General features: G+C 37.3%; 1 protein-coding gene across 16 annotated transcripts in view; it reads left to right on the forward strand.

Moving 5' to 3' along the window:
- The window catches only part of SYNE1 (spectrin repeat containing nuclear envelope protein 1), a 462745-nt gene that overhangs the window by 282210 nt on the left and 165235 nt on the right, over positions 1-15300 (forward strand). For all 16 annotated transcript variants that reach the window (XM_032338689.1, XM_032338697.1, XM_032338702.1 and 13 more), the window contains 9 exons: positions 182-347; positions 1092-1247; positions 3340-3492; positions 4092-4274; positions 5205-5342; positions 9597-9782; positions 9995-10117; positions 10406-10588; positions 12217-12360. In XM_032338689.1, the coding sequence (XP_032194580.1) occupies positions 182-347; positions 1092-1247; positions 3340-3492; positions 4092-4274; positions 5205-5342; positions 9597-9782; positions 9995-10117; positions 10406-10588; positions 12217-12360 (1432 nt within the window). The remainder of the gene's footprint in view (positions 1-181; positions 348-1091; positions 1248-3339; positions 3493-4091; positions 4275-5204; positions 5343-9596; positions 9783-9994; positions 10118-10405; positions 10589-12216; positions 12361-15300) is intronic.

Here is a 15300-nt window from a genome sequence, read left to right on the forward strand (position 1 = left end):
TTCTGCTGTGCTTGGCTTAAGTGTTACTGAACATTCTCTCACTGCGAAGCATCTTTACTTCCAGAAAAAAGATATGAAGCTTTACTCTCCTCATGTCTGTTTCTGATAAGAGGATGTCATGGGTAGGGACTTCCTTTCATTTCAAATCCTCTTCTGGTTTCTCCCATTGCTGCTTCTGAAGCATACAGGACAAGGTGAAGCGTAACGGGAAGGCGGTAAAGCAGGAGCTCGAGGAGCGAGACGTTGTGGAGACTCAGATCAACTCAGTGAAATCCTGGATTCAGGAAACAAAGGAATATTTGGGGAACCCAACCATAGAAATAGAGGCTCAACTTGAAGAACTTCAGGTACCACGCTCTCCTAGTTCCCTATACCCATCATTTAAAAATGTCATCTTGATTTTAATGAGATATGTTTATTTTCAGTGAGTATTGAATTAAAATTTTTCAGAAATGCAATATATAAAAAGATTTTATTATTTTAAATTATATTATTTTATGTTATATAAACATTTTTAATTTTATATTTACCATATATTTTATGTTATTATTTTATTATATATTTATATTATATTATGTTATCGTTTATATTAATATTTTATATCATTAATGTTATTAAATATATTTTATTTTTATTATTATAGTATATATTTTATTAATATTAAATATTTTGTATTATATATTATTTTATATTTATTATATATTTTATATTATTACCATATTTATATTTAAATATATTTTATATTATTTTATTGTTATTTTATATATTTTATATTATTATTTTATATGTTATATATTATATTATTATTTATGTATTATTATTTTATTATACAAAACAATTTTATTATTATTTCAAGGTACTTTCTTTTGTCCTTTCCTTTTCCTTTAGTCTCTGGGGAGAAGCAAGGGGACCTGCTTCTCCCCAGAGACTAAAGAAAGGCTTGAGTTTGTTTTTTTTAAAGATATTTCTCTAAATCCAAACTTCATATATTGATGAACGATACATAGTCTTATCTCTGCACCCATAAAAATGAATTTCCTTATCAGGTTCCAGGAAGTTTCTAATTTTTTATCTTTTTTTTTTTTTTTCAGATTCTCCTAACGGAAGCCACAAATCACCGACAGAACATTGAGAAATTGACTGAAGAGCAGAAGAATAAGTACCTGGGTCTCTACTCCATCTTACCTTCTGAACTGTCCCTCCAGTTAGCCGAGGTGGCACTGGAATTGGGAACTATCCATGATCAGGTAAACCAAGAGGCACAAAGTATGCCTTTCCGTTCTTTCAGAGGCTCAGGGCTCTTGTATGAGGGTTCTTGATTTTCACAGTCATGTCTTCATGAAAACAGTTAAAAACACATCAGTATAAAACAATAATATTATATTAGAGGTCTTATTTGTTGGCAAAAAATATATCAGATGATCGCAGATATGAATAGTAATGTCATACAATTAAAAAGTAACTTATCTACTTAGACTTTCTCTAAAATAAATGACTTAAAAATTTTTATAGCTATATTTCATGTATTCAACAAAAATGTTTTGAGTCTCAGGACCTGCCAGGTACTCTTCTAGCTCTTATTTCAGTTCAGCAAAATATGAGTTAAGTAGGTAAAGATATTTGAAAAAGGAAGGAAAATCAAAGTAAAAAAAAAAAAGAGGTAAAGCCAGGGAAGAAGTTATTACCCACAATGCACATTGGTGGGTCCTATAAAATATTTCTAGAGGAAGGCCCTTCAAATAAACCCTAGCTTTCAAATGACCAAAGAAGGAAGTGACATATGAGCCAATTCATGTCTATAAATTTAAAATAAATCTTTTTTTTTAAACTAAGTGTTGCATAATCAGTATTAGCACTGAGATCAGAGGGAGAGTTCTATCTTAGGTCCCAAAAAGAGAACATGCTTTCACATTGTGAAAATAGCTTTAGTAGCATCTGTAAGGACTCATAATAGCTTTTTAAGACCTCCCCGGTGACATAATGCTAAAGTACAGTTAAGTTGAAAACAGTCCATAGGGGACAAAGACAATATATATCACTAATTCTAAAGTGCCACATGAAATGGAAAATGGTGTCACATTGTAGCAATTATAAAATTCACACAAGTGCACTGCATTTTTTGGACCCTCCAATGTATAGTGCAAAGTGTTTTAAAAACTTCTTCAAAATCCAATGCTACTACATCATGGTATTGACCTAAACTAAAATGTTATTTTCTATTTTAAATATTTAATTGGCCTCTTTGGTTTTTCTTCTTAGACATTGGAAGGTCTACTGGGAAGGATGACTTGGCAAGTTCAGATCTTAAAAATTTTTCTTTTTCTCTCGATAAATTTCTCTGTTAGAGTTACTCTCATGCATCCCACTTATGTTGGCACTCAACTCAAAATAATGAAGGCCAAAGAAGTATTCTTTTTTTTTTTTACGTTTATTTATTTATGTGAGAGAGAGAGAGAGAGCAAGTGTGAGCAGGGGGAGGGGAGGAGAAACACAGGGAGAGAAAGAGAGAGAGAGAGAATCTCAAGCAGATTCCCCGCTGAAGAAGTGAGGGCCCCATCTCACAACTCTGAGATAATGACCTGAGCTGAAACCAAGAGTTGGACACTCAACCAAGCCCCCCAGGCTCCCCCGAAAAGTATTCTTAAGGCATGTTTCCTCTATACTAAAGTACTTCTCACTTATGTAAAGACAATATTTCTTTATTGTTTTCTCTTAAGCATTTTATTATATGCAAAAATATCACTGTTATCAAATCAAACCAAAACTATTTGAAACTTATAATCGTTAATTGTACTTTTTTAACTTTTCTTTTTATTGGCTCTGCTTAACACTTTTTTGATATAGGGATGTACTTGGGAAGTTGGCAAAAGGGTTAAGAGATCACCAACAGCTAACTTATAAAAAGATGCTTGGGAACAAATCCAGATGCTTCCAGTGATCTAGCAGTGTTTTTCATTTTGTAGAGAAAAAGGCTTAAAGGAATTTGTACTCCAAAGTTGGTGAATGGAGAAGCTAGGATTCAAACTCAGCTGGATACATACTGCGATTTATGAGTTTTTTATAAATATTTGGTGCATAGATCACTGTACATGCATTGCTTGTTCCTTTGCTGAAACAGCAAGGAACAGTGGAGGCATAAAGGTCGGGGGAGGCAAAGCTGCGTGGAAAGCCATGAGAGCTAGTAACGACACGTGGCTCGTCTGACAAAGAGAATCAACGCCAAAGTAGCGTTAACCACGTCGAGTGTCTCTTGTCAGCTTCTGAAGATTGACGTTTTTAGCGGCAATTATGCAATTTTTTAAATCATGGTTGATTTTGCTGTTCTCATTGATTATTTAGATCCAGGACAAGGTAAGAGAAGTTGAACAGAGCAAAGCCATGAGCCAGGAATTCGGCCGACAAATTCAGAACATAGCCAAAGATCTCACAACTATTCTAAGTAAGCTGAGAACAAAGACAGATAATATAGCACAAGCTAAAACCGACCAAAAGGTAAGAAAAAAGTGGAAACATAAGAGGTGTTATTAAATGAATTTACTGTTTTTTGGAGTTAGTTTATCTTGGGGATATGGGGAGGGGGAGTTTTCTTGATTAGCAAGCTTCATTAAAACCAAATAGTAAATGCAGGCAGTAAGACATTTTAGAAACATAACATAGATTACTTACAGCATTACTTTGGACGTGTATTAATATAACTACTTACTCATGTGTGTAAGAGGGGAGAGCATCAAAGGAACAAATAATGATTTGGGAATATAAGTATAAAAATTCCAAAATGAATGGTCTTGGTGGTTAAATCTGTGTTCTCGCTCTGCTGATGAGGTAAGAGACGAATCCTTTTTGGGTGGGGCAGAAGGAAAACATTAACCTTCTCACTCAGCCTCATAGGAAACAAACCCCAGGATTACAAAACATCCTGCCTGCTCTGCCTTTCTAACTGAAGAAAGAGAAATGACCTGATTGGAGTCAAAGTATTCTTTATAATAGTTGGCATTTACAAAAATCATTTAAAATATCACCCTTGATCTTGGAAAATCTGGAGAAATTCACTTTCTGTAGGCTAACGTCCTTTTGTGTTGATTGCCATTTAGGTGCTAGGAGAAGAACTGGATGGCTGTAATTTAAAATTAGTGGAACTAGATGCAGCAGTACAGAAATTCTCAGAACAGAATGGCCAACTGGGTAAACCGCTGGCTAAGAAGATAGGAAAACTGATTGAACTTCATCAGCAGACCCTTAGGCAGGCTGAGAACCGGCTCTCCAAGCTCGGTCAGGTATGTGTTCTGGGCCAGGAATCAAAGTCTTCTAAGGCAGAAATTCAGTGGTCACTTTTTCTTTTGAAAATTAATCAAAAGATAATATGGACAATGATGAGGGTAGTTAAGGGTAGCTCATTTAATACCACACCTGTGTTTCTAAAATTTGCATGTAAGATTGCCTTTATTTTGTATCAAACCGTATTGTTGGTACATTGACAAACATGATCGTATAATGGACTTTGGAATGAATATTTTGTCAACTGGGGAAGTAGTTTGTGGAATGAATACTCATCCAGTAACATGCTTTACAAAATCAGTATGGGGTGAATTCAAATATCTTAAAATAATATATATATGTATGGATACATATATATATAAAGTATATCTATATATAAAATATATTTAAAGGCACAAGATATAAGATATATATATAATATATGTAAGACATAAGATATATATGTATATATGCACATATATATACTCTTGCATTTACCATTGAATAGGTTCAGATCACACATCCATCATAATTGTTGACTGTAGATATACCTTCATAAATTGATTATGTGTTTTTTTCTGTAATCAGGGACAAACTAAATCACAATTTGGCAGTTAATGAATTACAGTACCAAGCCTCCTTACTCAGTGAGGGTGGAGAATGGGGAAGGGAGAGAGAGGTCCCAGACAGATGACTAAGAGATGAGAATAGGGAATAATTTTAGAAGACAGTTATTCAAGCGTATTAAGGACTTGGACTTGATCCTAAAGTCACTGGGAAGTCCTTGACAGGTTTTCAACAAGGAAATGATTATTCATGTTACCTTTAGATATTACGGGTGTTATAACAATTATCCCCTAGGATTACTGTATCTAAAGAGAAGTAGAAGACTGATTTCTAGCTCATGAAGCAGAGTTGACATTGCTATGTGAATGGTAATGATTTTTCAGGCAGCATCTCATTTAGAAGAATACAATGAAATGCTTGATTTCATTCTGAAGTGGATTGAAAAAGCTAAAGTGTTGCTACATGGAAAGATTACATGGAACTCAGCACATCAACTTCGAGAACAATACATTTTACATCAGGTAACTTTGGGAAAAAATCATGTTCAAAGAGTCACTAAGAGAGCAATTTGATGTAACTGGCTAGACTGATAGAAAATTTAAAGGACCATGATGTAGAGTTAATGCAGATGCCAGAGAAAAAGAAAAGTAAGGTAGCCCTAATGACTCGTCCATGAAAGAAAGTCGTTACTCATAAGATTTCATTAGACTGTATAAATAATAGTATCCTCTATCTCCCCTAGACTTTTCTTTCTCCAAGACCCCAAGTAATCGGCCCTATGTAGGTCTCTCTTTTCTTGCGGCTTCTTTGAAACAACCACATGTTGTGGGGATATGGTGGAAAATTCTTCCCCAGGCAGAGTTGTGACATGTGGAAAGATGATAGGCTCCAGTCCCAGACAGATGGGAAAACCAAACTCTGCTCTTTAGGGCTATGTGATTTGGAACAAACTGCTTTGCCTCTCTGAATTCAGTTTTCTCATCAATCAGGTGGAGCTATAAATGATATTTATATGGCAGAATTATTAGGAGAATCAAATGGTTTAACATATGTGCAGATATTGGGCACAGTAGGTGTCACAGGGTTGCTCCTCTCAGCATTCAGCCTGGTCTCAGTTGTCCGGCTTTCCAGAGGAAGCAGGGTCAGCTGGAAAGGAGCAAAGAGTCCGTATCACATGGTGGCTGCATTACTTCATTTCCGGAAGTTTTCTTCTGGTCATATCATCCAGGAAATTATTTCATCCTTTTATTATCTTTAGCTTGAATTAGATACAAATATCTAACAGCCCAGTTAGCTTACAAGACAATACATAATGGTTTTTACTTAGTTATATGGATATCCTGAGGTATTTTAGATTCTCTTTTATTCTGATTTATATATACTCATATCTTTTAAATCATTTACTTTTCTAATTCTGTGGACAGGTTTCTAGATCAAACCCCTATTTTCTGCTTGGAATGCTTTTACAGATGCTAACCAATTTCCCTGTGTACGTGATTGTTCTTCTCTAATTAATCTTGTAAACTCTTCTGGAATCTTTCTTATACTATGCAAGACAAGTCTTAAGTTACAGTTGATTGTAAACAATGAAAAAATATTCAACCTCATTAGAAATCTAGAAATGAAAAATTTAGAAGAGAGAGAGAGAGAGCACGCTATCAAATTAACAGCATTTAAAAGTTATTTGAGGTTCATATTTAAAGAAGTGAGACCTCTCAACTCTGAAGATTACTTGTTAAAATCTTTTTGAAAAACAATTAGTAAAGTGTATCATGATCATCACAATGCTACTACTTCATAATCCAAAATGTATAAAATATGTGGTTTAATAACTATACTGGAATCTTATTTTTTAAAGATTTTATTTGAGAGAGAGTAAGAGAATGTGAGCCCGGGTGGGGGAGTGGTGGGTGGGTTGGGGGGGATGGGCAGGGGGGGAAAAAGTATCTCAAGGGGTCTCCACGGTGAGTGTGGAGCCTGACACAGGGCTTGATCTCATGACCCTGAGGTTTTGAACTGAGCTGAAACCAGGAGTCAGATGCTTAACTGACTGAGCTACCCAGGCACCTCACTAGAGTAAAATTTCTTTTTTAAGATTTTATTTATTTATTTATTTATTTATTTATTAGAGAGAGAGAGTGAGCAGGAGCAGAGGGGAGAGGCAGAGGGAGACAGAGAAGCAGCCTCCCCCCTGAGCAGTGAGTCCAACATGGCGCTCGTTCCTAGAACCCTGAGATCATGATCTGAGCCAAAGTCAGATGCTTCACTGACTGAGTCACCCAGGCACCCCTATAGTGGAATTTTAAAGAAAAATGTCAAATCACTTTTCCAAATGACATTTTGGATATATAATAGAGTATAAATGTAGTCTTTAAAACAACCATCAGGGGTTTTTGTTTTATCTTGTTTTGCTTTAAGTAGGACCTGTACTCATTTATTTATTCAACAAACATTTATAGAATGATTTCTTTCCAAAGCTGGGAATTTATTTATTTTTTAAAGAGTTTATTTATTTATTTTGACAGACAGAGATCACAAGTAGGCAGAGAGACAGGCAGAGGAAGAAGCAGGCTCCCCGCTGAGCGGGGAGCTCGATGCAGGGCTCAGTCCCAGGACCCTGAGACCATGACCTGAGCCAAAGGCAAAGGCTTAACCCTCTGAGCCACCCAGGCACCTCTGAAGCTGGGAACTTAGAATACAAAGACTATTCCTTGTTCTTGCCCCAGGGAGTTGATAAAGGGAGGTAGACAACTACAGACTGTGGTAAGTACAGCAGATGAGGGATCAAGGTGCTGAGGGATCCCACAGGAGCGCTCTCTGCCCACACTGCCCGGGGTCTCGGGGAAGCTGAAGGAGGCTGTCCTAGGAAAAGGGGATTCTGGGCTGAGGCCTGAATGACAGGCTGCCTACTCGTGTGAAATGCGGTGTAGACAAAAATGCATGTTGAAATCCCAGTAGTAAGAGTGAGGGGTGCTTTGGTGCAGTGGCGGGGGCGCTCCAGGTAGGAGGTGTGGAGTAGAGCTGGGAGGGAGAGGCGTAAGAGGTAAAATTAGAGAAGAAAAAAGATCCCAAGTTTTGTTAAGAAGAACTTGGGCTTTAACCTACAGTCACTCTGAAGTCTTTGACAGAAGACTTTGAGGCGAACGACAAATTCAGGCTTGTATTTTAAGGAAGATGATTTAGCAGCCTGTGGAAAACAGACCGAGGAAGGTAAGAGAGCAAGGAAGGTGGCTTCAGTCCTAGCCAGAGGGTGACAGGGTCCCTCTTTGGAGCTTGAGAGAAGACAGAATCGAGGGCTATTACTGAGCTGGAGTTCTGGACTCTAGAGACTCTGGATGAGGATGACAGAGAAGGGGGAGCCCTGGTCAGTTCCCAGGTGTTCTGACCTGGGCAGGCGGTGGGTCGAGAGCCTCCGAGACACGGGACGCCGCCTGTCCGTGGTGCTGTCAGATGCTCAGAGTGTCTTGAGGAGCTGTCGCTTACCTGCCCTAGGTCAGGCTGCCCAAGTTTAGCCAAAAACAGTACGCCGGGAGAATGCACGTGCTCCCATGCTAGGTGGAAAAGAAAGATGGAAAATTTTACATATATTATGATCTCAGTTACCTAAAAATATGCCCACATGTAACAGCAGTTATCCCTATTTAAAACTGTCTCTGATATTATGGAATATTTTATCTTCTTTATATTTTCAATATTTTCTAAGCTTTAATATATATATAGAGAGAGAGAGAGAGCATTCCTCATGAGGAAAAAATACTGTACTTTATTATTTAAAAATTATTATAATTATACATAATATGTAATTGTACATATTATATATAAGTATATTATATAGTTTAAAATTATATAATTATTAAATTATTATTTTATTAATATTTATTTTTCCTCATGAGGAGAAAAACACTGTACTTTATTATTAAAAAATAAAGATTTATTGCCTGAGAATCATGTCCCAGCTCCCATTTCTCTTCACACACCCCATATCCAGTCCCTGCGCATTTTGTGCGCACTCTCTGTTCCCTTGTTTGAGCTCTTCCTTTCTCCAAGTCTTCCTGCAAGCAGGAGCACATCTCGTTTCTGTCATCTTTAACCTTTTCTCTCTGTCACTGTCCTCACAGAATGTGTATTATGTGGTTAACAACCCATTTGTGTCATCCGTCCCACTAGGTGATACCGTCCTGAGTGACGAGCGCTGTGTTTTGTTCCTCCTGGTTTCTCAAGTTGCTTCGACCCCCTTTGTCTCACTAAAGCAAGTGTTGAAAGGTTTTTGTTTGTCATGCCCTTGTGTTATGTTCATTTCTTAGACTAATAGGCATCTCAGATCTTAGACTTAGAGTCGGAGAGCTGAAAGGCATCTCCCGAGTTTAAATATGAGTAAAAAGGAGGCTCAGCAACCTGACAAGATGCCCAGCCTGTCAGAGGATTGGCACTCCTGGGATACTCATATCCTGGCCCTCACCATGGAGCAGCTTGGGGCGGTAGATAGAGCATGAGCCTTAGTCTCCAACACTTAATAACATGTGGCCTCAGCTAACGGTTGACATTTCCTAAACTTTGATTTCTTTTCCTGTGAAATGAGGAGAAGAGTAGGTGGGGAGTAGGCACAGGGTATGAAGGTTAAATACAGTAAGACACACACTCCGCAGTGCGCGCGAGATCTCTGCAAGCATCTCCCTCCCTTCTGGGCGGACGGTCTTCCACCACACCAGACTGATGACCTACGCGTCTACCTCGGCCCACCTGTCATTGTCATGATTATTGATAACTCGCTCTAGAGCATGCTAGAAGAATCTGAAGAGATCCACAGCAGTCTGGAAGCAATGATTGAGAAATTACAGCACCTCGCTAGCGTGTACTCCACAGAAAACATGTCTCAGCAAGTGGCAGAACTGGGACGGGAGTCTGAGGAGCTGCGACAGATGATCCGAATTCGTATGCAGAATCTCCACGATGCTGCCAAGGTACATAAATAATAATAATGATAACAGTAACAATAATAATAATAATGTTAGTGATTCTAATTGGAAAGTCTATCATTTTAAAATATGACGGTTTTATAGTGAGGATGTTGTACTCACCTCTGATAATGCCATCTTGACTGCAATGTTACTCTTCTATGACTTTGAACTTCAGGTGCTTATATACTGACATTCATATTGCTTATACTCTGTAGGATATGAAAAAATTTGAAACCGAGCTAAAAAACTTACAAGTTGCTTTGGAGCAAGCCCAGACAACCTTGACTTCTCCAGAAGTCGGACGTCTTAGTCTCAAGGAGCAACTTTCTCATCGACAGGTAAGCAGGATAATTCAGAGGAAATGAGTTAAGGAGCTATATTTAAAAAAAAAAAAAAAAAAAGGAAAATAATGAGGAAAAATGATTTTTGAAATCAGTTATAGTCTTAGTACACTATACATTAAAGAAAAATTCCTTGGAAAATATTTATAACATGTGACAGACCTGTTATTTAGTAAACGGCTCTTATGAAATAAGCTATTAATAGAGCTTATGAAATAAGCTATTAAAATACACATTTTTTCCCCCATGCTTTCCACGATGTAAAATGTGAACTCGCACTTTCAGCATTTGTTATCTGAGATGGAGTCACTCAAGCCAAAGGTCCACGCAGTGCAGATCTGCCAGAGCGCCCTCCGGATCCCCGAGGATGTGGTCACCAACTTGCCGCTCTGCCACGCGGCCCTGCACCTGCAGGAGGAGGCCAGCCGGCTGCAGCACACGGCCATCCAGCAGTGCAACATCATGCAGGCATGTGCGGCCGTCCCGGGTCCCAGCTGGGGACTCTTGCGGTCCCCGTGCCCGCAGAGCAACAGCAAATGAGTCATGGACTTCTTTTCTTAGCGCTGTGTGGGCTCAGCCATCAAAACACATCCAGAGTGTTAAATCTGACAGATTGTTGTGGTTACATAAAATAAGGAGATGAAATGCTATCATTTGGATCACCCACAAAAGCCTGGGGAAAGCTCTATAAAAAATATCCTTTGGTGAAAACTATCTTTGAACAATATATTTTAGTAAAGAACAACTTATAAAGGTTAATTTTATCTTCAGTCATACATTTTTACCTCTTATTATTCATCTGAGAATCCTCTAACGCCTTGTAAAATGCCTTTACTGCTAGTATATGTTACAGAATTTTTTTTTCAGATCTCAGCTTACTGATGCACCAAATGCATTTTCTTGCCTGAAAAGTACACCCAAGTGTAACTCTTAATCTCTTTAGCTAATAAGAGAAAAATCATTTACTAGAAAGGAATGACATTCTCCAAGTCTTCTCTCCTTTCAACTAATACCTTACCTGCTTTACCCAAAAATTGCACACATATGTGCTCATTAAGTAGCCAATGGTCAACTTGGTCCACCCTCCCTGCTCCTTGGATTATCTCTTAATTTGTTGCACCGTAAATTCCTGAGGATAGAAGTCATGGTTACTTCATTTTTTTGTCTTCCACCCAGCATTTCAACAAGTGCCTTACATATATATGTATATATATGTAATATATATGTATATATACACATATATGTAATATAAATACTAAATATACATAGATAGACATAGATATGTCTATACCTATGTCTATATATGTCTGTCTATATATGTCTATGTATCTAAGAAATACTAAATACTATAGACATATATAGACTATATATAGTAATATATGTCTAATATAGTATATAGAAATACTATAGACTATAGACTATGTAGACTATATAGACTATATATCTAAGAAATACTAAATACTATAGATATATATAGACATATATATGTATATATATATGTGTCTATAGTATAGACATATAGTCTATAGTATAGACATATATTACTATATATGTCTATATATGTCTATACTATAGACATATATAGTAATATATGTCTAATATAGTATATAGAAATACTATAGACTATATACTATAGACTATATAGACATATGTCTGTACATATATATATGTATGTATATATATATATATGTCTAGGTATAGACATATCTATGTCTATCTATGTATATTTAGTATTTCTTAGACAAAAAAAAAAAAATGAAGCAATCATGTTTTTCATATTGCTTCCCACCATGCCATTGTTCTGACCAAGACACGGCCATTTTCAGGACAACATGAATGGGGAGAATGGAGAGGACCTAGCCACTTAGCCATTCTGAGTGGGTCAGTAATCTTAGCAAACTCTTTTAGAGAGAAATCTTGGAACTATCTGCATACACTTGAGGACTTGAATCACCCAGGGATTTTCCCCATCATTTCTTTGCTCCCTAGACACACAGGAAAATACCAGTTAACACTGTAGACGGCCGCACAGAATGAGTCCCATAGTTATTGTTACCGAAAGATAATCATGCGGCTGTTTTTTCTCTCTTTCAAAGGAGGCTGTGGTACAATATGAACAGTATGAGCAAGAAATGCAGCACCTCCAGGAGCTCATAGAAGGAGCCCACAGAGAAATTGAGGACAAACCTGTGGCCACCAGTAACATCCAGGAGCTGCAGGCCCAGATTTCTCGACACGAGGTAAGAGGGGAGTGCAGGCGCTTGCTGAGAACGTGTTCTCGGTTTCTAGTGAATCACAGAGGAAAGTTTGCCCTGTCCCACACACAGTGTGTTCAGTCCTTGAGGAGCATCTCTGACTGTCTTTGCGTTTTCAGCCCTGTTTTTGCTGATCCTCTCCAAGACCCAAGAGCCTGAGTCTTTCCCTTTGAGGCCAAAACCTCTTTATGTGTTGCTGATGATGTAACTCAGCGGGGACCCACCACTTGTCTCCTGCACCCAAAATTCTCACAGTCAGTTACACCGAAACATAGTTCACTCTGTACTCAGAGCCTGCTAGAAACAGCAGTGCTCAAAGCTTTGCTGCTTTGATCACCCTCTTTAAAAAGAAGAGACACTGCATATCAAAAAATCATTTGCTCTTTCAAACGTAGATTATTTCAGTTCCTTCCACCACAATCAGAGTATGGTCCATGTTGTTTTGCTGATTTCCAGATCGTGTCTGTCAGCATCTTCCCCATTTTCAAATATGCCTTCTTTTTTGTATTTATAACTTCATTATAAACTCAGGACTTGAATACTGCTTATGCAGACTTGGTCTTAGGGATCACAGACCTGGAGTGTCTTGGCCCATTGATACCTGCCAGTGAGCATCATGAACTGGGGTAAACAACAGGGCAGAAGAGTGTGTCTTATCTGCCAAGGGTAGATACTTAGTTTATTCTAACATAGTACAGAAAGTATATATTTTTTTAAATTCTTGTCTGAAATAACAATAATTATCATTACTACAGTTTTTTGAGTTTTTTAAATAGTTTACAAGGTTGTTACATTATCTTTTATAACATCACTGTGAGGTAAGGATTTTCTTTTAAATCATCTCCATTATACTGATAAGAAAACAGAAACTTATTTTTGTAAGTGACTTCCCAAGCTCCCAAATCTAATAACTGGTAGAAACCAGATTCTAAGCCAGAATCTGTGGCTCCAAATTCCATGATTTTTCCCCTGCAGCAGAAACTACCTGGGCTACCTTATTGCACAGAAGAGAAGAATGATGGTCCAGGAAAATAAATGACTTGTCTAGCATCCCAGAGCTGGTGCTGAGCACAGTCAACTGTAGACTGTCCTCCAGGGTCCTGTTCAGTGAGCCCCTCATTCTGTACCATTTTCTCTTTCCAGTTCTAAACATGAGTGTAGATATTTATAACTTCTGTAATGTGATTTAGAATGCATTTTCATAATAATAATGGCATTGTCCTGTGTGAGACTCGTGGTATGTATTAAACAAACACAGGAAGGAAAGTGCTGAATGGAGAAAGCCTGATTTATGATAACATAAGAATGGGGAAGGCTGCTTTTTCCTGTATTTTCAGTCTGCTTTTAATGAAATTTCAATTTTGAGGTGGATCTAATGTATAGAAGGATAACTTTCACTCCTAAAAATAATTGATAATTTATTCATTTCTAAGAAATTCACATTTTTTCTGTAATTTTTAAGTGTTGCCTTTAAGTTGAAAAAAATTATTCTGTCACTTTTCGATCATAGGAGAGAAAACTCAGGCTCTTTGCTTCTTACATACAAGGTCTTCTCCTAAGTGCAGGAGATTGCCCAGGAGAGGGGCAGCCACCGAACTTAGAACAGCCACAGTGTCTGCAATTCCTGCCTCTTTATGCTCATCCTTGTAGTCATTTTCAGAAATATCCAGTAAAAATTAAAAATACATACGCTCCCTGAGAAAAGAGAATACTTTAAGCCAGAGGGGCTCCATTTTAATTGAGTAGATTTAATCACCAGCCCACCAAGTTATTATTATGATATGGACAGGTTTTATTCTTACAGAAGAAAGTTCTAAAGAGCTATTTCTCCAAGGGAGTCATATGGGATAAGCATAAAATGCTTGGTAAGTCAAAATCCTTTGTGGAGACCAGAATTTCATTGTTAACAAACATCCCAAATGAATTTTATACACAAGAAAGTTGAGAACTCAAGGTTAGGAGGTAGGTGTCCGTTGTCAGGTGGGCGCACAGCTTTGTGGGATACTGCAGTAGGGGGCATAGCCATCCACATAGGCAGAAAAGGGGAGGGACTAAAACTAATGCTACTTCAGAAAGATTCTTCAAATCTACCCCTGGAGGGCAAGCCTTGGAAGGCTTAGTGATTTGTCCTATGAAAACGGAATTCATGGAGTTCACTGAATTGGTAGATGTTTTCCATATGTGCATGCTAATTATAATAGAGAAACCATGTAGTAGGCACTAGGCCAGATGTAGTAAAGAGCTGTTTAATCGCTATTTTGAGAAAAACAAAACCTATTAGTTTTAATTAAGTGCCTGCAGCTCTAAAAGAAGTGATGATTTCTACTTTTTAAAATTTTTGCTTTAAAAATTATTGTGCTATAGAAGAAGTCAGGAAGACAAGCTACTGGCTGAGTTTTGCTGGGTTTTTCCTTCCATTTAGTCAGTTTTGGCTGGCAGGGGTGGGGATGTGTGTGTGTGTGTGTGTGTGTGTGCCTATATATACAGACACACACGTATATACACATCTATACATATACACACAATCACTCATAAACACATATGTACATGTATATACATAAACACACATTATATATAAACCTGTTTGTTATTTCGTTTGTGAACTTCTGAGTTGAAAGCTATGGTTTGAATGTCAACATGTTTAAAATGATAGGATGTGCATAATATGTACATACAGGCGTAGTAAGTATATATGCCTTGTGATTTATGTATATACATACTATTGTTTTAAAGGCATTTAATGTTTTTGTCACAAAATGTGTTACATGCAAGCACTAAATGACAGCTTTTCAAGAAACACATATAAAAGGAACAGAAAAAAGTGATGGTTTGGTACTTTTAGGATTCATGTTTTGAATACACATCTTCATTTTTGTCAAACATGTATACATCTTTTAAGTAAAATATAAATTTAATATTTTAAAA

The sequence above is a fragment of the Mustela erminea genome, chromosome 4 (assembly GCF_009829155.1).
Source record: "Mustela erminea isolate mMusErm1 chromosome 4, mMusErm1.Pri, whole genome shotgun sequence".
NCBI lineage: Eukaryota > Metazoa > Chordata > Mammalia > Carnivora > Mustelidae > Mustela > Mustela erminea.